Source organism: Nyctereutes procyonoides, unplaced genomic scaffold, assembly GCF_905146905.1.
Source record: "Nyctereutes procyonoides isolate TBG_1078 unplaced genomic scaffold, NYPRO_anot_genome, whole genome shotgun sequence".
NCBI classification, from domain to species: Eukaryota; Metazoa; Chordata; class Mammalia; order Carnivora; family Canidae; genus Nyctereutes; species Nyctereutes procyonoides.
Window position 1 is genome coordinate 5,865,744 of NW_026575135.1, and position 21,586 is coordinate 5,887,329.

The 21,586-nt window shown below is 60.2% G+C and overlaps 1 protein-coding gene across 1 annotated transcript in view; it reads right to left on the reverse strand.

Moving 5' to 3' along the window:
- The window catches only part of COL27A1 (collagen type XXVII alpha 1 chain), a 135,756-nt gene that overhangs the window by 50,679 nt on the left and 63,491 nt on the right, over nucleotides 1-21,586 (reverse strand). Inside the window, exons 15-24 of the mRNA XM_055302226.1 lie at nucleotides 17,769-17,822; nucleotides 17,032-17,076; nucleotides 13,588-13,641; nucleotides 12,398-12,451; nucleotides 11,734-11,787; nucleotides 8,665-8,718; nucleotides 8,454-8,507; nucleotides 6,769-6,813; nucleotides 5,494-5,547; nucleotides 3,715-3,759 (exon numbers count right to left, since the gene is read on the reverse strand). Coding sequence (XP_055158201.1) covers nucleotides 3,715-3,759; nucleotides 5,494-5,547; nucleotides 6,769-6,813; nucleotides 8,454-8,507; nucleotides 8,665-8,718; nucleotides 11,734-11,787; nucleotides 12,398-12,451; nucleotides 13,588-13,641; nucleotides 17,032-17,076; nucleotides 17,769-17,822 — 513 coding nt within the window. The remainder of the gene's footprint in view (nucleotides 1-3,714; nucleotides 3,760-5,493; nucleotides 5,548-6,768; nucleotides 6,814-8,453; nucleotides 8,508-8,664; nucleotides 8,719-11,733; nucleotides 11,788-12,397; nucleotides 12,452-13,587; nucleotides 13,642-17,031; nucleotides 17,077-17,768; nucleotides 17,823-21,586) is intronic.

Consider the following 21,586-nt stretch of genomic DNA (forward strand, 5'->3'; position numbering starts at 1 on the left):
GGCAGACGGGGTGTCTCGCACAGTTCAGAGGGGCAGCAGCGGCTTTGGAAGGACTCAGGTTTGCAGCCAAGAGTTTCCGGGAGCATCAGGAAAGGCCGACTGAGAGGGAGGAGTGGATCCGTCCCCCACAAGCTGCTCCCTGTCCCCCAAGCAGATCCAGAAAGGAACGAGACCCTGAAGCTGAGCGGACACAGGTCAGAAGTTGCAAGCTGCACGCTCAGGCAGGGAAGCTGGCCAAGCCGTCAATCAACTGGGGTGAGAAAACGGTGCCCATTTCCAAAGGCTTAGCTCTGTGGGTCTCGGAGACCGTTGTAAAGTGGCAGCTCAGGCCACGACTGTGTGTGTCTTGCAGCTGCAGCCTGGGATTCAGCTCTGGTCCGTGGGGCTCCAAGGCCCATGCACCCGTCCCTCCACCCGGGGACCCCCAAAGCGAGTGGTCGTGAGCAGGGCACAGATCCCCTGGCACGCCTGCACCAATGCCACACGGTGGAGGGTCCTGGGTCCCTGGGCTCAGAGACCCTTCGGGGTTGAAGCATGAGGTGTGAGGGGTGAGGTACAAGGCATGAGGTCATGGCTAGCAAGTCACGGACCATGACCAAGTATTTGACATTTACAACAACTTACTTAAAAAAAAATTAGAGCAATTTCAAGGTGACGGCATTATTAATAACAATAGCTGGCACTTACTGAGGGCCAAGCCCTGAACCTGATATTTTTTCTGGCATCGTCAGTCAGTCTTTAGGCTTGGGGACCCTGGGCAAGTCCATGGAGCCTCTCTGAGCCTCATCGTTGGTGGGGGGAGGGGAGGGGTGCGGGGAGCACTTGAGATAAAGGTCTCTCCCTATCTCCCCGGGGTTGCTCTGAGTCTTGAAGATAATGCATGGCACATGTAGGCACTCCATAAATGCTAGTTCCCTCCCATCCCGTTCTAATTTATTTTAAAAGGGCAGAGGGTTAACACAGAGGCCCGAGCGCCCCACTAGGGAGCACTCAGACATTTAGAGGATGCTGAGCGACAGGAATAAAAACGGCTCTGTTAAGAGGCCCCTGGCCGACTGGCCCAGAGAAACAGAAATTTCATAGCTACTTTAAATTTATGAGTTGTTGGGTCCTGGAAGGCAGGCGGGTCATAAACCTCAAACAAGAAGCCAAGCAGGATCCTAATGAATAAGAGCCATGCAGCAAGTGCCCCGTCTCCCCGCCCGGGCCCCCAGGACACCCATGGGGCACTGTCCCGGAAGATCCTGGCAGGCCCGTCCTGCGGGTGGAGAGGAGGCTGGCCTGGAGGCCCAGGGCTTCCACCTGGACGGGGGGCAGGGGGTGGAGGAGCAGCCCTGACCGCCGCGGGAGGACACGGGGGAGGAGGCAGCACCAGAGCAGAGTCCCTGATGTGGGGAAGGGGGTGGCCCTGGTCCCCCTCCCTCGTATGGCATTCTGCTCGGGCACGGAGTGCACCTGAGGAGAAGACAGCGGTAGGTCCTCTGCTGGAACAGGTGTCTCGGGTGTGCGTTTGCAGCCCCGGCCCCTCCCTGGATGGAGAGGGAGCTTCTTCAAGGCAAGGCCCGGCCTGCGCTCACCCTCGTGCGCCCAGCACCGAGCACAGGGCCTGCTGACGAGCCCTCTGCGCTCTCGCTAGCTGTCACCAAGGGGCAAGGGCTCAGGAGCTCACAGGATTATCCGGTCCCTCTAAGGACCGTCTTGGGAGCCCAGCAGCCCTGAGGGTCAACCTTGGTTCTGACACGCCTGTGTTGCCGTCGAGGAGAGCCTGACAAGTGAGCTCACTTCTCAGAGCCGGACTCTCCTCACTCGTGAGATGGGGTTACCGAGCCACCCTGGGGCTGCGGAGGAGAGCGCAGGTGGTGGTGGAGAGGGCGCTGGGCCTGGAGCCCGGTCCCTAACGGGAGCCCAATCAGTGCCGATGCATACGTCCCTAAGGAGGACCTCAGAACCTTTGCCGGGACCCTCGGATTCTGCTGTGGACGACTGGTGCCTGCCCCTTCCCACCCCGGGGCCCCAGCGCTGCCTCACGGTTCAGGCAGGCCTGTTTCCAGCGGGGGTCCCAGTAGCCGGGCAGCTAGACGGGGCTGGGCGCCGCTCCTCCTGGCCACCCCCCGCTTTGCCACTACCTTACTCAGTCACTCTTGTTAACGAGATTGCCGACGTGGGCTAGGATCCCGGGGTCTATGCTGGGGTTTCCGGAAGGCCCCGTGGATGGAATTCAGGGGCAGTCCCTGAACTTGAAGAGGAAAAAAAAAAAATCACGACTCTTCTTTCCACCGACCTCTGATGGAAATTCAGCACATCCCTCAAATCTGAGCGTAGGCGACGAACCCACGGTACCTGTTACTGTCACAGATAGGCACATGTCCCATTACAGTCATTGCTGCAGATTTCAAAACGTGTCACTAAGGCTTGTCGCTGCTTCAACTTTGAGGTCGTTAGCAGGCCTGCTGCTGGATCTCGTTATGCAATGCATTAATAAAGAAGCCCGTCTGAGACTAGGCCACCTTGAACGCACTTTCACGATTGTATTTCATTGTCATCGATTTCCTCTGTAATCCTTCGTTTTGCACTTGATGCATTTTAAAACTTTATTACGGGACGGGGTCCACAGGACCCCGGGACACAGTGCTTTGTTTGCAAGGACCCTCTGTGTCCCGACATTCTAAGATTCTGAGGATCTATTTCCCGAGGGCCCTTCCCATCAGCATAAGTATGAAATTAAATTTGCTGATCGCATGGCCTTCTTCTTCTTCTTCTTCTTCTTCTTTTTTTTTTCCAATCAGGAAATATATGCAGGCCGTGACAGCCCTTCCAAACTCCTGGGCTTCCCACAGAATGCGCTCGAATGACACTGGAAAGGTTTCAAAAATCCAGTCCACCCCCTGCTTTAATTCCTTTCTTCCCGCCAACAGATGTTGCAGGCCTGGTGAGGAAGCCCATCGTGCACCGCTCTCACGCCACTGGTGGCGTTTCTCAGCAGAGGCAGATTCTTCTGGGTCCCCGACGCTATCCCCCCTCCTGCACGAGGCAGCCCCTTGCAGGGTTTAAGGGAGTGCAGGAGATTGCTACTTTTCCACCTGGCCCCCAAGCCCAGAGGTTAAGCTTTCGGGTGGTGCCGGGCTGTCCGTCCCCCACCACCCACCCCCGGCACTCACAGCTGCTTCTCCGTAGCATCCAGGACCCTGGATCACCAAAATGAAGGTTGTGATTCTCAAACCTCCCCTGTCATGACAACTCACAAACTCTTCCCCTCTTCAGACCTTGGCCTGACTTCCCACCTAGCCAGAGCCACTGATCTGAGTTTCACTTTCCTCGTAAGTGAGGGTTGCCTGAGCGAGAGCCCCTGGCAGGTGGCTACGCTTCTCCGGGTTTCAGCTGCCCTATCTGTCAACGGAGCATAGCCGGCGAGTCTCGAAGGCTCTTCCAGTTGTAATGTTCTGGGAGCAGAGTCATGGAACCCCTTTGGGCAGATGCTCCAAAAACATCCACAGGGCCAGGCCAAGGCGCTGAGATTCGGGGCTTTCTCACTCAGTGACTTCACCTCGCTGAGAGTCAGCGACCATCCCGATCAAAGGGGAGACAAGCTAACTGACCCCAGCAGCCTGCACGGGCATGGAAGGGGGGTGCGTGTGGAGCGCTGCGCCGAAGGGCTCGGCACAGAGGAAGCGTGTGATAAAGAGTCATTGTGTTGGGAGACCAGTGTGGACTCACCTGCTCACCCACAGGCCCTGGCCGCCCAGCGTCGCCTGGCTCCCCCTGCAAAGAGGAAAAGAGGAGCATCACTTGGGATGGGTGATGGGAGTGTAGCCCCCCTCCCCGCCCCCGCACAGGGAACAGCCACAGGTAACTGGCCTCGTCCCTACCAGTAGGGAAGGACAGAAAACCTCAACCCCAGCGTCTGGCCTTGCAGAGACCTCAAACAAACGGTGGAAGCAATGGGACCCTCGCACAGAACCTCTGGCCCCAGACACGGCCCTAGCCGCCCATTCCCTGAGTGGTCCCCTTGGCAGACCACCTGGTACCCTGATGTCTGTATCGAATTTGGGCTGTTCATCAACCCGCTGCATTTTGTGGAGGCAGCGACCGAAGCTCAGAGGGGCTCGGATCTGCTCCAGGCCACACAGCAAGCTAGAACTTTGGTCCAACTGATTGAAATCTCCACTCCTACTGCTTACCAGGCTGCCCCACCACGGGAAGAGCAGGGAACCAGAGAGTCGGGGCACTTGGATCCTAGACCCTGACCCACCAGGGCTCTGAAAGCAGCTGGCAAAAGGATCGGTGAGCCTTGTCGCTGCCCTGGGCTCAGCCTCCCCCAGCCATAAATAAGGGAAATCACGCTCGTTTGTCTCATAGGCTATTTCCAGCTCTCACGCTTGGTGGCCTCCTGTATGTAGCCTTGTCTGCCAGCTTTGTCCCGAGCTGGGGTGGCTCCTGCTCCTCAGGCAGCCACAGCCTCCCCTGGTCTCCCCCCGCTGCGTGAGCTGGAGAGGCGAGCAGCCCCGTGGGATAAATCCACCCAGGCTATGTCACCGCTCCCACCACAGAAACCCAGCTGGCCTCTGAGGGAGAAAGAGACCTCAGAGGGCAGGACAAAGGGTGACACTAGCCCAGTGAGCCAGGACCCTGGCTCACAAATGGATGCGGCTCACCACAATCAGGGTTCAAGCCTCATCTTTCCCTCCAGCTCTTCCCCCAGACCTCACGCTCATGAGAAGCAGAGGGGCCCAGACAGATACACGGGCCATGTCCCCTGCGTGGAGGGGGCCGCGGATGACCTGAGCTACCCTGGCTCTGCGCTAACACTCATGCGTCTGCCCAGCTGTAAACGTGGCCCAGCACTCTCCGCCTGGGACGGCTTGGAAAATCCAGCCCTCAAGAGGAGTCCTTGGAAAGCCACTAAGCGAGGCTGCCCATGTGCTGAGCATCATCACTCTCCCACCCAGGCCAGCGCTTTCCTGATAAATTAAAAAATAAAAAAACTGCTAACAAATGTAATAGATATTTACTGCACCTAATGAGGGAAAGCTGGAGACCCACAAAAGGAAACAGAACTGCCCCACCGCCCGGAGAGAGAGCCCCTGTCTACACCGCAGCCTCTGCTCTGAGCCGACGGGAACGCAACTGGCCCCTGCAGCAGGTTGGTCCCGTAACCCTCCACCTGTCGCCTGCCTCCTACCACGGCCTCACCACCACCTCCGTGCGCACTGGCGTCTTGCCAGCTTGTAAACTCCTCCTCTGCACCGTCTTTGGTGGCTGCCCTGCGTCCCGTTAGGTGACCACTACCCCACTGTTGGACATTTAGGTTCTGCTCATTCTTTCCTCTCTGTTACCACTGTGCTGTGATAAATGGGGATCACTCACCCCCTTCCCACACCTGCCCGGGGATTGGGATCCTTCACAGGGCCCTCATTTGCCGGTCCCACCTTTCTTCTGTTCCCCCGTTGTTCTATCCCACCCCCCGCAAGCCCAGTCACACCCAGGTCCCCTCACCTTCACGCCGTCTGGGCCTGGCCGGCCAGGAAACCCCTTCCTGCCAGGTTGGCCCTGCAAACAGAGAGAGGTGAGTGAGGGGGGTTGGTGGGTGGGTAGTGTTGCTTGGGGGGGGGGGGTCCCAGTGCTGGCACAATGCCCCAGGGGGCCAGGGGTGCAGAGCCCGGAGGACCCCAGGCTGCCAGCCATTCTGGAGATGCAGAGGTGGGGGGGTGGGGGGTCTGCAGCTGTGTGACCTCAGGGACGTCTCCCCTCCCAGGCCAGTCCTGTTTGTAAATGGGGATGTTGAAACCTGCTTTCAAGGAACGAGGAAGAGGAAGGACCTGGATGGAAGATACAGGCAGGGCCCAGGGGACTGGAGAGTCTATGCCAGCGGTTCTCAGAGTGTGGCCCGGGGACCCTCGCGGGAGACCCGAGACGTCAGATCTAGGTTCACAATAGTGCCTAGACGTCGCTGGCCTGTGTCTCACTCTCATGAGTGTAAGCGGAGATTTCCAGAGGCTACATGACATGTGGTATCGTCAACGGGTTGAATGCAGAAGCAGATGGGAGATTCCAGCTGACTTCTATTAGAGCAGACATTAAAGAGATTTGCAAAACCGGTCAAACAATGCCACTCTTTTCATTAGATTATTTTGCCTCGGAAAATATAGCTGGTGGGTGTTTTGCTTTGTTATGAAACTATTATTTTTGTGAACATGGAGTGGGATGATTATTATTTCAAATGGATTAATAAACACACTTGAAAGTTTTCGGTTTTGATGACTAATATCAATAGATGGAACTCACACAGAGAAAAGCTTTTGGGGGCTCCATTCATTCCTTTTTAAGAGGGTAAACGGGCCCCAAGGATGAAGCGATTGTGCACGGCTGGTTTACACCACCACCCGCCTGGGGAGGACCTCGTGGAAGACGGCTCGGGGCAGGGCCGTCGCGGGGAGCAAGGTGAGGCTCTGGACGATGAGACACTGGGCTGCCCCGCTCGCTCTTTGGGCCTGATGGCCTTGCGTGAAACTCAGACCAGCAATGCCGCTCTCACGGAGACTCAAATGAATGAGAGCGGATGCAAAGCCCATCCCACAGCAGCTGGATGAGCGCAGCCGGTCGGTTTCCTGCCTCGTCTCTCTATCCTTTGCGTCTGTTCCAATCCCCTCACCGGCTGGCCCAGGGCTCCCGCCGATGACCTCTCTGCACAGCACCAGCAGGTGTTGCCTCTCTGCACACCGCCGGCACAGGAATGACAAATCCCACCTGCCCGGCGCCAGGGACACTCACCTCTAAGCCAGGGGCCCCGGGTGGCCCCATGGGTCCCTCATCTCCCTAGAGTTGGGAGACACAAGAGAAGAAAAAGGAGAAATTAGTCCAGGGAGAGACTCGGAGAGCTTGACCTGTAAGGAGGGAGAGGGGGTGGACAGAGGAGAGTCCTCCTGGACCCCGAGAAATGGTCCACTTGGTCCGCCCACTTGGACCCCCACCCAGGCTGCACAGGGCCTTCCACGTGAATGGGGCTCCTGAACATGACACCTGAACGTGACAGGCCCCGGGTTCGTGGCAGGGCTGGGCAGAGAGTCAAACCCCATCATACACTGTAGGTACAGAGCCCCAGACGACAGCTCAAAGATATGAGCTCTATTCTGAGCTCCACCAACCATGCAGTGGCAGACCTTAGCCTCACCGTGCCTCAGTTTCCCCATCTCTAAAATGGTGCAGGATGGAGAGGACCATGCTAAGGATGATGACTAGCCTAAGTTGCATTCCTGGAGGACAGCGATGGTCTCTTACTCTTTTTTGAGGCCCTGCGCCCTACTCCGCCACAAAAATCATTCAGGATGGGTGTGCAGGGCCTCACAGATGTGTGGGGAGTGAAGGTGGGGTCCAGGGGCATGAGGAGGGAGCAGATGGAGAAGCGGACGAAGGCAGGGGTGGATGAATGAATCCACGGAGACGGGAGCAAGCAGCAGGCTCTTGCACCGTAATGTGGGTATAGACGGGGGCACGTGGCTGGCGCCGGCCCTCCGTCCTCACCCCTCCCTTTCCACTCCTGGCCCTCCCGCAGGCGAGGGCAGCCTCCAAACCGGCCTCTCCAGCGTGCCAGGCCTAACCCAGAGGCCCCCTCTGGGGCCACCCCCCAACCCAGCTTCCAGGAAAGCAGCCCCACGTGGCCACTCCCCGAGCCAGCGCTGGGGCCCCGCCAGACCCAGAACCCGCCTGCAAAGGGATCCGTGTCAGCTGGATGCCTGCCTGTGGTTGTGGTGAGTCCGGGCCTCCTGCACCCTCACTCGGGGCTGTCTGTGTGTCCCGGGGCCTTGGGGCCGGAGCCTAGGTGGGGGCAGGGCTCAGGTACAGGCAAAATCTGGGGCTCACCCACCGGGTGCCCAACAGGCCCACCCACAGAAAACGTCTCGATCCCCTTGAGCATGAATGAGGAAACGCAAATCTCCACTCTGCCGCTTGCTAGCTCTGCAAGTCCTGTCATTCTCTGGGATGCCCCCCCCCCACCTCCCCACCCGGCAGCTCCCAGGAGCACGGAGTTAACAGCACGGGTCTATGTCACGGGCTTTGGGTTCAAGCAGACACGGATCTGAAGCCCGACCCTGCGGCCGCTAACCGTGGTACCCAATGCGGTATCCCCCCCCCCCCCCCGAGGCCCAGGGCCTCCCCTCCGACCTCTGGGAACTGTGCTGTGGGCAGGAGCAGGGGCAGTGGCCTCCTGGAGGAGGCCCCCGGGTGGTGGGGGCCCCACAGAGGCAGAAGGTCGCCTGCCAGCCAGGCCAGGCCAGAGAAAGACCGTGGCAAGGTGACGGGCTAGGGCTGTAAGGGATGAGCGGGAGGGCGAGCCTGAGGCAGCCCAGGGTGGTGTCCTGGCTGAAGGGCCCCGGCCCCCGGCTCAGGCTCCAGGACCCAGGCCGGAGCAGACAGGGCTGCAGGGGACGGGCGGGGACAGGGCCAGACGGTCTCACCTCGGGCCCCAGCTGCCCACGGGGTCCCGGCAGGCCTCGAGCTCCAGGCTTACCCTGGTGAGAAGGGAACAAAGAGCGGTCTCAGAGGCGGCACCTCCGTGTCCATCAGAGGCTGGCAAGGCCCCCAGCAATCCCACGTCAGGTCGCCAGCCTTGGAGGCCTGTGGCTTCCACACAGCAGTTTACTTCGATGGCCCTGCGCAGGGACTCACCTTCATGCCTTCTGGGCCGTTGTCCCCAGGGGGGCCAATGTCTCCGGGGAATCCCTGAGGGGAAGCAGAGAGCAGGGGTCACCCATGGGTGAAGGGAACTGCTTGGAAGGAGACCGACCCGGGGTTTCCGTCCCTTCCTGCATGGGACGGGACCCTGGGCAGGCGGGTTAACCACCTGGATGCCACAGTCCTGTTCTAGAACAGGGATCTGGGCGAGAGCCTGCACTTCCCAGAGAGCTGCTGAGATGAAACGAGACAATGCAAGGAAGTGCCGAGCACCGGACCAAGCGTGCAGCCCCCTCCAGGTTGTGTGACCCAGAACCTCCCAAGTCCCGGGCCTGCGGCAGCCAGAGCCCCGCAGCCAGCCCTCCTCCTCTGCCCTGGGAAATGGCATCCTTTGATTGCAGTGATCCTGCAGCTACGATTCTAGAATGTTCTGGGCGTGCTACAACTTTGAAGGGCTTGGAACACACCGAGGTTATGATTAAGCTCAGCCCCTCGTCTCCGGAGCTGAGGTGTCCCCTGCACCACCAACGAGGCCTCGCTGCTCCCACACCAAGCCTGTTCCCGATGGACGGCTGTGCAGGGCAGGCTTCTTCCCGACGCCGAGCAGAACCCTGCCCCTTCCCCTTGACAACCTCCTGCCACCCCCATAGGGCTGCACAAAGCTGCACAAAGCTCAGGACGGGTTGGCGGGGAGGGGGTCCTTCTTTCCACAGTGGTCTTTGCATAATTCGGAGGCCACTCATCCCCTCCCCCAGAGGCCTGCCCTTTGCTGGCCCTTCAGTGGCTTCACGCTGGGGCCCCTCCGTTTTGCCAACCTCTAGTCGGTCGGCGTCCATGGTTGGCCATCGCTAGGGTGCCCAAGCTCCTCTGGGTGCGAACAGACCAGCAGAGGCCAGTACAGGACTATCCCCTTCCTTGTTTGAGGTGTCATACCTCTGCTGATTCATCCTAATACCATAGGCACTTCTCAGGCAGCCCCTCTACTCTCTTAGTTTCCTGACAACTAGAAACCAAAACCTCCTTACGTGAGTCGCGGAGACCGAAATGCCTCCTCCTGCGTCGCCTCCGTATGTAGCTCTTTCCCTTCCTCTCTGATCTTTGGGTGACTCCCATTAAACTCCCGCTCTAACATCCTCTCACCCTTCTTACTGGCCACGGCAAGAATGGGTCTGAACTCTGAGCTATCACCGAATGCCCAAGCTCCCACATATGTCTCCTCACACCGAGAGGCTCAAAGTCCTGTCCTGTCACCAACACACCGCATGACCCCGGGCAGGTTCTGGAGCATCTCTGGGCCTTGGCTTGCTCGTCTAGAAAACGGTGACGACGACGTCACCTTACAGGTCCGTTCTGAGGCTCCAAGGGAATAAGACAAGCAAAGAGGGGCACCTGGGTGGCCCAGCAGTTGAGCATCTGCCTTTGGCTGGGGTTGTGATCCCGGGGTCCTGGGATCGAGTCCCGCATTGGGCTCCCCGCAGGGAACCTGCTTCTCCCTCTGCCTGTGTCTCTGCCTCTCTCAGTCTCTCATGAATAAAATAAAATCTTAAAAAAAAAAAAAAGGCAAGCAAAGGGCTTAGCTCAGCACCTGGCGCCTGCTATGTGCACAATAAAAATCCGTATCCAGAAGGCTGCAAAGCCAGAGTCACGCCCCCTCCAACCCTGACCCCGACCCCAGGCACGGGGTCAGAAGGAGCAGAGACCCAGGAAGGCGCTGACATGCTCCTCAGCCTCTGTCTCCAGCCGGGCAGGACTCGGAGGTCGCCAATCCAAACAGAACACAAGGACGGGATCCACGCAGGGACCCAAGAGACAACCAAAGCAGAGCTTCTTTGCTGCAAGTAGCAGCGACCCCAAGGAAGTCACTTCTCTACCCCGTGACTCAGTCTCCCTTTCTGTAATCCGGTGGCAGTGGTACCTCCCGGGCGTGCGTGGGAGGCCTTTCCACGCGCTCTCGTCCGAGGACGCTGCGTGGCCTGCTGCCCCGAGGTGGAGCCTGAGCAGCGGGAGGCGGCCAGACTGCGGGAGAGCCGGACTGTCAGAGGAGCCTTCCTCCGCAGTGGCCAGGGGAGGGATCGGGGCCAGCTCCACTCTCTCAAGATGGGACTGTGTCACGGCCAAAGTCAACACGGCGCAAAGTCAGAGCCTTCAGGAAACCATCCCTCATCTTCTCGGGGCAACACCAGGAACGATCTTTGGAAGAGTTTGGAGAACCCGGCAGAGCAAGACTTTCGTCTCTGAGATCTTGGGGAAGATGGGAAGGGGTGTGTGTGTGTGTGTGTGTGTGTGTGCGTGCGTGTGTGTGTGTGTGCGCGCGTGCACGCACGGTGGGGGCTGGCTGGGGTCGGCCTAGACACCTCCCCCCAAGAGAGCCCGGGTGCTGAGGATCCCGGCAGGTGGCAGCCCTGGCACGGACCACCCTATGCTCCAAAGACGGTCCCCGCTGGAGCGGCGGGTGGAAGGGCTCCACCGGCGGCCCCCCGCGCCGTGAGTGACACGTGAAAGCTGGCTGGTGCACGCCGACCTGCGCTAATGCTCACGCGCATCAGGACCCCGCAGGCGGGTTATAGGAGTTGCCCAGTCATCCTTCAGGAGTTCTCATTCTCCATCCAAACACCGGAGTTTTCACATCTGCTCCTTGCTCCCCACTCCTCCCAACCCTGAGCCCTGAACGTTTTCCGCTGTGTGGGGGGATTGTGGGCGGAGTGTGGGTGTTTGGAAACGTTCCAGGGCTCGGGCTTAGAGAAACAGGAGCTCCCGCTCAGGGCTCAGGCCCGAGTTCAGAGGGCTCCCCTGATGTTTTTTCTGGAAACTCTAAAGGCGACCACAACGCTAGGGAGGGTCTCCGGGGCCAGCTTCTGTCCCGCTGCCATGGAAAGCCGCTGGGGGCATCGCGGGCAGAAAAGGGAAGATGTCTGATCTCAGAATTTCTCTCCCCAGCCCCATCTCCCGTTTGCTGTGCGCTCTCAGGGAAGGACACCCCGCTCCCCATCTCTGGGTCTCGGTTTCCCAAGGACGACACCTAGTCCCGACCGTAGCCAGACGCAGAAATACGGCCTCACATACCTCGGGTCCAGGAGGCCCAGGAAACCCCAGGGGTCCCTTGTCTCCAACTTTGCCCTGGGGAAGAGAAGAGATGGCAGGGGAGGCCGGGGTAAGTGAGGGCCCACCTTCCTCCATCCTTTGTGTTAGCCCCCCCCACCCCTGCTGTGGGGGTGGGACTGGAAAAGCTCAGGAGCCTCTGAAGGAAACCGGCCTCCATAACCAGGAGGTACCATCCACACCCCACTGGGCAAGACACTTCATCATGTGTAAGCTCAGTTTCCCCGTCTGTAGGATGGGAACGATAATTCTCTAGCCCTTGGGTACCACCTTGGCAGCCTTCAAAGGAGGACAGGATGGGAAGGATCCAATACTTTGGAACATTCAAGAAGTACATGTCATGAACGCTACTGCTGTTGTCAAGGCTTTGGAAGCCCCGGATTCTGATTCTCCCCAGGACTCTGACAGGGACAGAGGCCTATCTATGACGCTGGGTGAGTCCTGTCCCTCTGGGGCTCAGTGTCCTCCTCTGTGAGATGGGTGACTGTCATTCCTACCCTGCTCTGCTGGTCCCTCAGGGCTGCTGCAGGAGGAAATGCGGTCTGGGGACAGGACAGGGTCCCTGGCCACATCTCACGGCTGCTTGGAGACTGTGAGGCTTGGGGGTATCAGAGCACAAGGTACTTACCAGAGGCCCCGGCTTCCCCCGTGCACCTGGGAACCCTGGCAATCCCTGGCTCCCCTGGAAAAGACCAAGAGCAGGCTAGGGGTTAGCAAGGCCCAGAAACGGCCAGGCGAACAGCTGCGCAGTCATCCTTGCCCGCCCGAGGCCTCGAGAACACCCACCTCTGGGGGTGACTGAGCCCCCCCCCCAATCTCCCTGCCTGTAAGCTCCAGCTGGGCACCCCCGTGGCCTGGGTCTCAGGGAGGCAAAGGGGAAACAGCAGGCCCTGTCCTCACCTAGTTGTCCTGGACCCTGGGAGCCCGGGGCTCCAAGCAGGCACCCCGTGCCCTGCAGGCCTGGGGAAGTCCAGAGACTGGGGCCCAGCTGGGGAAGCAGCCTGGTCCACATGGCTCACGAGCCGGAGACACCGAGGCTGGGTCAGGACAGGCCAGCCAGGAGGGAGGGAAGAGGAAGAGGGAGAGCTGGCCAACATCTGGGCCTTGTTGACCGGCTGGGTGAGGGCCAGATGTGGCCACATGGTGCCGGACACAGGCAAAGAGGAGCCGGCCTCGGTCCATCCATCAGTCAGTAGGGCCGTTTACTGCCTCGCTCACTCAGACATGTCCTAAATGTTCACTGTTCTGTGCAGGACTCTGGGCTGAGCTTTGTCAGGCCAGGCTGCGGCACTATCCTTAGGGAGCTGGTTGTCGGGCACGGGACTGAGCACAAGCCCCCATCAACCAGGTGCTGCCCCAGTCGCGGACAGATGTGCGGCTCGGGGAACGCAGAGAGGCAAGTGGCCCCTGTCCAAGCAGGTGGAGGGAACGGGGAGCCCGTGCAGAGGGCCCATCAGCGGAGCACAGGGCCGTAAGGGCAGGAATGGGGCCGAGGGGCTCACTCGCTGGGTGCTGGGTGCTGGCGTGAGGAGCCGTAGGGAGCCGCGGGGGGTCTGTGAGCACAGGGCAGAGCCTTGTGAGGAAGACAGACTGGGAGAGAAGAGGCCGGGGGCTTGGCAGTAAGTCAGGGGGCTGTTGTAAACGCCGGGGGAGGGACGCAGACGGGGGCCGAGGCTGGAGAAGACAGGGCTGTGTGAAAGCCATCTGCGGCGGCCGGGGGCATGGGGGGCGGGGGGGATCCTGGCCCACGAGGGACCCTGAGAAGGAAGCTGGGGCCAGAGAACAGCAGGGCGGGGGGGGGGGATCTGCTGCAATTACCTTGTCTCCTTGGAATCCAGGGTCTCCTGACACACCTGGAACCCCTTGTTCACCCTAAATGCACACCAGCAAAGAACGTTACAATGGAGACCACGGCGGGTTCCAGAAGCCTCCCCACTCGCAGACCCACCGGCAAGGGACGGCTTTGCTGAGGCCATTCCCAGACTGGATCGGACCAGCAGCAGCTCTGTGAGAGCAAAGGGCAGGGCCCCCCAGCAGGGAAGCCGGGCTGGGGAAGGCAGGCCCTGGGGGGCACGGAGCCGGCCTCGCCGCACACCCGCCTGGCGTTGCTCGGGTGGCTGAACACACCGCTAACGGCAGCCGAGCTGCCTGGCCTTTCCCGGAGAACTGGCAGTTGCAGATCAAAGGGACTGTTTCCTGATCCTTCCAGGTCTTCACCGTCAGCTTCATGTCACACGGGGGCAGGTGCCGGCTGTGCAGCGCCACCCTCTCAACGCCCACCCCCTCCCCCACCCCCATCACAGAGGGTTCAGAGTGTTTGCATCCGTTGCTTGACATTTTTCACCACCAGGCTGGGAGCCTTCGCTTCTTCCCTCTGCGGGAGTCTCTATGCAAGCCGTCAGCGGGGGGCTACTTGTAATTCGCCACTGGCCATCCTCTAAGCCCCGGCGGCTAACACTATGTGCAAACAGTGAGCAAACGGGTCTCGAGTTAGTTCTGGGCGTTGCTTTCCTGAATGACACAGATCCTGGCCATCAGGGGTCTCTTCGGGTCCCTCCCCTATTTTCAGCTACATCCTGGTAAACGAGCTGTTGGAGAACTACATGGGAAGATGCTTCCTCTCCCGGCCAGAGTCCCATCACGCAGCCCTCGTCATCTCCGGCTTGCCAGGCTGGATATTCCCCACAGTACCCCGGCCCTGCACTCGGCAAACACTCACAGCCCGGGGAGCAGTTGGAAGAATGGGGATAAAACCCAGGAGGGAGGGAGACTCTTAGAGAACACACATCGTGCAGCTAAGGCCAGGAGCCAGCACAAGAACTTCCTTGGTAAAACAAAAGCCAGAATTAAAATTAATAAATAAATAGCTTTTTTTTTTTTTAAAAAAAAAAAAAAGTACTTTGGTTTTTCCAATCTGGAAAAATCTGTAAAATATCCCAGAGGTTTGGGAGCCAAGGAAGTTTCTTTTTGGGGTGTGTGTATGTGTGTGTGTGTGTGTGTGTGTGTGTGTGTGTTTTAAATGCCCAAAGGAGGAGCAGAGGGGATTAGAAAAAAAAAAAAAAGTTTAAAAAGACACCTAAGAAATCAGGACAATGGATTCAGGCTGGAGCTGGAGTCTCGGTTCCAGAATGCGCCTCCACGCAGGAAGACGGAGCCAAGTGGTTGTAAGTGGGACCGGGGCCAGGCCGGGTCATGGAAAATCTGGGATTCTGGGCAGGGCGACTGAGGAACATGAAGGGATGGCTCCGTCATCCCAGGGGAGGGCCGGGCCGGGGGTGGGGTGGGGGCGGAGGGGCCCCTCACACCCTCACCGGCTCTCAGCAACGTGAAGACCCCTCCCCAGCCAAAGGGGTGAGAAAAGAAAGTCCTTTTTCTTTTCTTTTCAACCCCCAAGACTTATTTGATGTTCTTGAAAACTATGGGCAGGAAAACAATTTCCTCCACTTCTTTTTTTTTTTTTTCCAGAGCTTTCACATCTCAAAACGAGCCAGGCACCAGCAGTCAGCAAGCCAGCCGAGTTCCATGTAACACGTTTATTTCCATGTTCCTGAAGGACCAAGCGAGCGGGAGGCCAGCTCTGCACAGGGGCCTATAAAAAGCTCCCCCACTTCCTTTCTCCCTTGTCCGTGACCTCAACATTTCCAGAGCGCTGATGTCTCAAAACCCCAGAGCAAACAGGTAGCTGTGCGGGAGCCCCCCCACCCCCCACCTCGGACAGGAGGCCCCTGCATCTCAAGGGGAAGGCCACAGAAGAGGGGGCTTAGCAGGCAGCAGGGCAGGGCCGGAGGGGGAGCACGGGAGCCCGAGGGGGGTGGCAGCCGGGGGTTCCCGGCCAGGACAGTTAGGAGGTGGAAGAGGCGGAAACGGAGAAAGCGGTGCACCCCTGGCTACCTAGGGATGGGGCGGCCAGGACACTCTGGGTGTGCCCGTTTCGGCCCCCCCTTCTCCCCGTTCCTAAGAGTCTGAGGGCTGAGTTGCCTTTGATGCATCTCTTCCAACTCCCTGGGGCTACTGCCCCGGCTGCAAATGCAGGCACGGGCGGTGGTGACCCCCAAGGGCCTCGTCAGCCCTGCCCTTCTGCCCTAGTTCTGCTCCGTGGCGAGGCCTCCGGAGACACGTGCCTGGGTTCGCCACCTGACACTCCTCGCCGAGGTGCCGGGCCAGCTCCCTAGCTCACGGAGGCTCACGGAGGCCCACGGAGGCTCACGGAGGCCCACAGAGGCCCACGGAGGCTCAGCGGCTGGCTGGGGCAATCCCCACGGGGCCCCTACACGGTGCCCAGCCCTGATACACCTGCTCCCGTCTCTCAGGTTTATGAGGAGCGGAGCCGGTCTGAAGGCAGGTGCAGGAGGATCCCGCCCACGGGAGCAGCACTCATCTGCTCAGACTCGTGGAAACTTGGACCCGGCCCCAGAGCCCTCCCACACCCCCTTTGGGGTGCCTGCTTCACGGAGAGGCTGAGAGGGGAGGGCGGGAGGAGAGCAAGGGGCAGAGCACAGGGAGCACGGCCCCCAGCCCCTCCCACCCCAGCGTCACGGTGTCCCTTAGATGCTGCATGACCAGGCCACGGGCTGCCCTGGCGCCGCCCTGCTCCGGGCCCCGGGGTCCCCCGACCCCCACGTCCAAATGTGGTTTGGCACTGGGTGAGTGCAGCAGGAGGACTGTGTGGAGGACACGTGGCACGGGTGGCCTCCCCATGGCAACTGGGAAGAAAGCGGGTCAGGGGCTCAGAGGCCTGTGCCAGCTTTTCTGTTGCACACTCAGACCACGTGCTCCCTGGGGTCGGGTTCCCAGTTCTAACTGGGGCGGCTTATGTGGATTCATTTCTTCCTGTGGCTGGAGAGGTCTCTGGCCCCCACACCATACCTGCCCCGGGGACTGTCATCTCAGCAACTCCCCCCCCATGCGCCCCCACTCTGGCCTTGGCCGCCAAGTCCAGACACTGGCCTCAGCTTTGCTCTCCGAATTCAGGGCCAGGCCTTGCCCCCCTGCCCACCCTGACCTGTGCCTCCACAGCCCCCCGTGCTCTACCTGCCTCAGATCTGCACCTGCCTGAGCTCCACCTGAGTTACAAGGAGGAAGCTGGGGAACACAGATATAGGGGGGCCAGAGGGGAGGCAGGAGAGTGCAGGGGAGTGGACCTGGCAAGAGAGCAGCAGCCACAGTGAGGTCGCTGTGGGGGTGGGGGTGCGGGTGCGGGTGCGGGTGGGGCTGGTTCGCATGCAGATAAAACACAGTGCAACAAGGGAGTATTCAGATCACCTTATCACCTTTCAGTCCGGGCTGCCCCACGTTCCCCATCAGTCCCTGCAAGACAAAGGCCAGATCCTGCGATGAGAGGGGGGCTCCAAGCCACGGAAGCCCAGCGCCCTGCCTGGCACCCACCGGCTTGCTGTGTCCACCGTGCTGGGCGCCCCACCCAGCGCTCAGTTTTCCCATCTGCGAAGGGGCCATGACCCCCAGCTCAGAGGGCCATGATGTGGAGTGAAGGAGCACGAGAGGGGGCCGCTGACTCATGAACCACAGCCCTCTGAACGAATCCAGGGGAGAAGGGGAACGAGGGGGACAGATGGGAGCCTCGTGCATCGTCACCCGCACGTTGGCCAAATGGGATCGTTCCCGGAATGAGGTCCGAGCAGTGCGGGCCACTCTTTCCTGCACGCCCAGCCCACCCAGGGACGCACCAAGTCCACTGTTTGCCGGTACAGTTTCTATGCCCCAGGTGATGCCCCCCCTTGACCTTTCAGTGCCTCGACATCTGGCCCCGCAGGAGACTCAAGCTCAGCGCAAGGACTGCTGTGCAAGGACACGTCAGCCATAAACGACATACAGATGATGACTGGCTCGCTCCCGACCTGCCAGCTTCCACCCAGCACCCCGTGAACCCCCGACCTCCCCTCCCCCAGCACTGTGCCCAGGCACCCTTCCCTCTGGGCTGCAGTGGGTCAGGGGGTGCCTGGCTGGGAGCAGACCCGGATTAAGGGATGGCTCTGGTTTACCTTCACGCCCTTGGGTCCTGGATAGCCAATCGGACCCAGTGCTCCCATGTCGCCCTGCCAAGAGAAAGAGAAGAGGGCACGGTGAGGAGGTGGCTCCCGGGCGTCTGGCCTGGGAGGGATGATTCCCGACGTCCCCTCGCCTGGGCTTCTGAGGACACAACCCCACTGGCTTTGTCAGACCACCTGGTCTCTGCGGCTCGCTCACCGCGTGCAGGATTCAGGGAGGCTCACGGCTCCATGCCTCAGTTTCCCCATCTAAAAGGGGGACCAGCGCAATGTACCTCCTAGACTTGTTTCAGGAAGAACTGACCTACGGGTATGAAGTGCTTGGCATAGTCCGGAGGCATTTAGTGCTATTCTAGCTGAAGGGGCTCTGCTGGCACCAATGGGTGAAGGCCCCACACAACACAGCCTCGAAATGCCCCATCGTGCTGAGGTGGGAAACCCTGGCTGACAGAAGGGGTGGCTGGATCCTGTCCGCACAAGCCCACCCTCTCTTCCCCTCTCGGGTCCTCACCTCCTGTCACCCCCACCACCGCTGCTCCCAGCCGCAGCCATAACGTTAAGCCCACGCCCCCTAAAAATGCTCTCTCCTCTCCCTTTTCCATCTGTTGGGACTTGTCAACGTGTCTGGTGGCTATGGGTGCTCAAGCAACACCCCTGACCTCCCTGGGTCCCGGTTTCCCGCATCCCTGCACCAGGCTCCACAGGGGCCCCTGGCAAGTGCTCTGCAGCACTAGGGGAACAGCCACAGCTGGGTGTCCTGCAGGGACTGCCCTGAGATGTCTCCATCACATCCCTGCCCGACCCCCCACCAGCAACGGGCCGTGTGACCTTGAGCAAAACACCTGCCCTCTCTGGACCTCGGGATCCCCCACCTGATTAGGTCAAACCGAACCCTCTAGCTGAACCTCTGCCAAGCAGCGGCGCTTTCAGCTCCATCACGTAATCTTCTGGTGAAGGAAGCACGGACTCTACAGGTGAGGAGACGACACAAACTACACGGTCCGCCAGGCAGGGAGCTAAGCACCTCACCTGCCTCGACCCAAGGACTCCTCACAGCCGCCCTTGGAGAGCCACCCTACTACCATCCCCATTTTACAGATGGGGGACCCGAGGCTCCATAGCGTTAGCACTGGGAGGAGCTGGGATTCACACCCCACCCGGCAGTCCATCTCCAGACCTTCCAGGTAATTCTGAAGTCGCCTTGGGAGAGGAGGGAGAGAGGGGAGTGAAGAGGCCAGGGTCCAGGAAAAGCCAGCCCTCCAGAGAAGCGCACTTCCCTAGGCCGTGCTCGCGCCTAAGTCTCTCCCTCTGTTTCCCAGGCTGAAGGGGGCCAGGCTGGCTTGCCCAGGGTTCCCCGTGGTACACGATAAGCCGAGTAGGCTCCGCTGGCACGGCCGGCTCCAGCCGGGCCCGGGCTGTGGGCAGGCGACCGGTCCACCGCTGCAGGAACACCGACTCCTCCCTCCCACTGCAGGCCCCAAGGTGGTACTCGGCCCCGGGGCCCTGGGGAGCCACAGCAGCACCACACTGGCCTCCAAGGACTTGCACGGGCCCAACCCCACGGGGCAAGGGGCTCCGGCTGCGGGCGCACGGGGAGAGGGCGGCGGCTTGCTCACGGCACAGCTTCCCCTGCTGGCAGGACCCCAGGGCCGGGCTCTAGGAGCACTCGGGGGAGAAACAGAGAAACTTCTAGGCCACTCCTGCCTCTCCGCCCAAGGAGAGAGACTAACACCATGGCTCTGGGCTAGACCCCGTGTGGGCAGCCTGGCCGGGTGACACACAGCGGGTCACGTCCTCACAAGAAAAAAACGACGAGTCGCGGCCTGCACCGGGCCCCCGGGCCCACCGTGCCTAAGCTCCCGGATGCCGGCTACACATCCTGCCCTTCGTCTTGCTGACCTCACCAAAACACAAGCAGGCAGGCCGGCGACCGTCCACGGGACTCCTGCTGCTACTAGTGGACACCACGCTCGACGTCAAGGTCCCGCCGATGCCGCTCACCCGAGCTGACCCCGGGCCTGGGCTGCCGGCCCTTCGTGGTGACCCCATCTCACGGATGAGGAACCCAAGGCGTACGGAGAGTGTCACTCACTCAAGACTAGGCACCAGTCGGGGGACGGGGGCAGGCCCAGAGCCCAGGTCTGGCTGGCTGGCCGGCCCCGCGTACTCCAATCCGGGGTCCTGGGATGCCGCTCCTCGTGGCTGCCACTCACAAGCGACAGGGCGGGAGGTCACGCTTGATTCAGAAAGCAGCGCGAGCTCGGCTGGACGGGCACACGCCGCAGGTGTCCAGGTGGGCCTGCCGGGGGCCGCTGAAAGGACACCGGGAGGCGGGGCTCCCACCTCTCTTCACACCTGTCCTACCTCCCTGCCCTGCTGCTCCTCTGCAGCTCTGACACCTGGGCCACCCGCTTCCGTACCCAGAACATTCTGCCCTGGGCTCCCGTTGTTAACGCGCCCTCACCTTTCGGCCGGGGGCACCAGGATCCCTGCCCTGATCCCACAGGCCACTTCAGGGCCCTGCTGTCGGGTCCTGCAGCCTTTGCCACACGGGGCAACCATTTCTGTGTGTGCCCAGGCGGCCACCGCCTGCCCCCCGCCTCCCAAAGTGGCTTAACCACCGGATGCAAATGACGCTCACATTTATGAACCCTCTAGGGAGGAATCCATGTTCCTAGAACTGTCTTTGAAGGCAACAAGGCCTCTTTCCAGAAACTGATGGGGCTCGGTAGCTTGGGGACAGGGACCTGGGCGCTGTGGTCTTAACAAAAGCACCATCGCTCACACAGAACAGCCCCTGGCGCTGTCCAGTCCACACTTGCTCATCTGCTGTCTCCAGAAGTCACACAGAGCTGAGTGGGTGATGGACACCGGCCCTGCTGGTCCAGCACTTCGCTGTGTGACCTCGAGCAGGTGTCTCAGCCTCTCTGTGCCGTTCCCTGAAGTGTACGATGGTAACCCCACTTCCTACCCTCAGAGGCTTGCTATGATCATTAGACACTTAGCACCAGGCCTGGCACACGAGGCTTTGCTAAGTGTCAGCGAGGGAGGCTCCTGAGCCTGCTTTATCACGAGGAAACAAAGCCAGATAATCACGGACTGACAATATGGTGGGCCCGTCCACTGTGCCCCATGTGCTGGATTTTGGCCAGACCACATATTCTTTGGGTCTCATTAGACCCACGGAAGAGCCAAAACTCCCTCTGTGTCACTCCAAATCAAAAAGACAAACCTTCTTTGTTCGGCAGATGCAGGAATCAGGCACACTTTTCTTGAGGGCCAGCCAAAGGGTTTCAGTTACTCAAAGGGGGCCGTTCTGAGGCGGTCTCCCCTCGGAGGCTGCAGGGGGCCAGCGGCGGCGTAGTGGCATCCGGGTCACACCGACCTGGGCTGCAAGTCCTGGCTGGTGATCTCGGGCCCCAGCCTCCCTAGCTGGGTGACGGGGCCGCCGCCGCCCCCCTCAAGGATCTCAAGGCCTCCCGCCCACCCCCATCTAATGCACGTGAAGCACACACAAAACAGACAGATGCCCCATAAATGTTTGTCTGCCTCCTCACACCCTTCTTCCCGCCTGCAAGGACCTATGGGGGGGGGGGGAGGCCTGTAGGGAGGGTGACGGGATGTTTCAGCTTCCGTCTGCATGCACGCTGCTTCAGCTGACCAGCCAGAAGGCACTGAATAATCCTGAATCTCCACTAAAATGATTATCAATATGTGGAATTCCCATTTGCTCAGCTAAAAACCCACATCCTCTGGAAAACCAGAGGTGACTCATGATCCCTCTTCCCCCTTTAGCTCCTGGTTAGAAAATT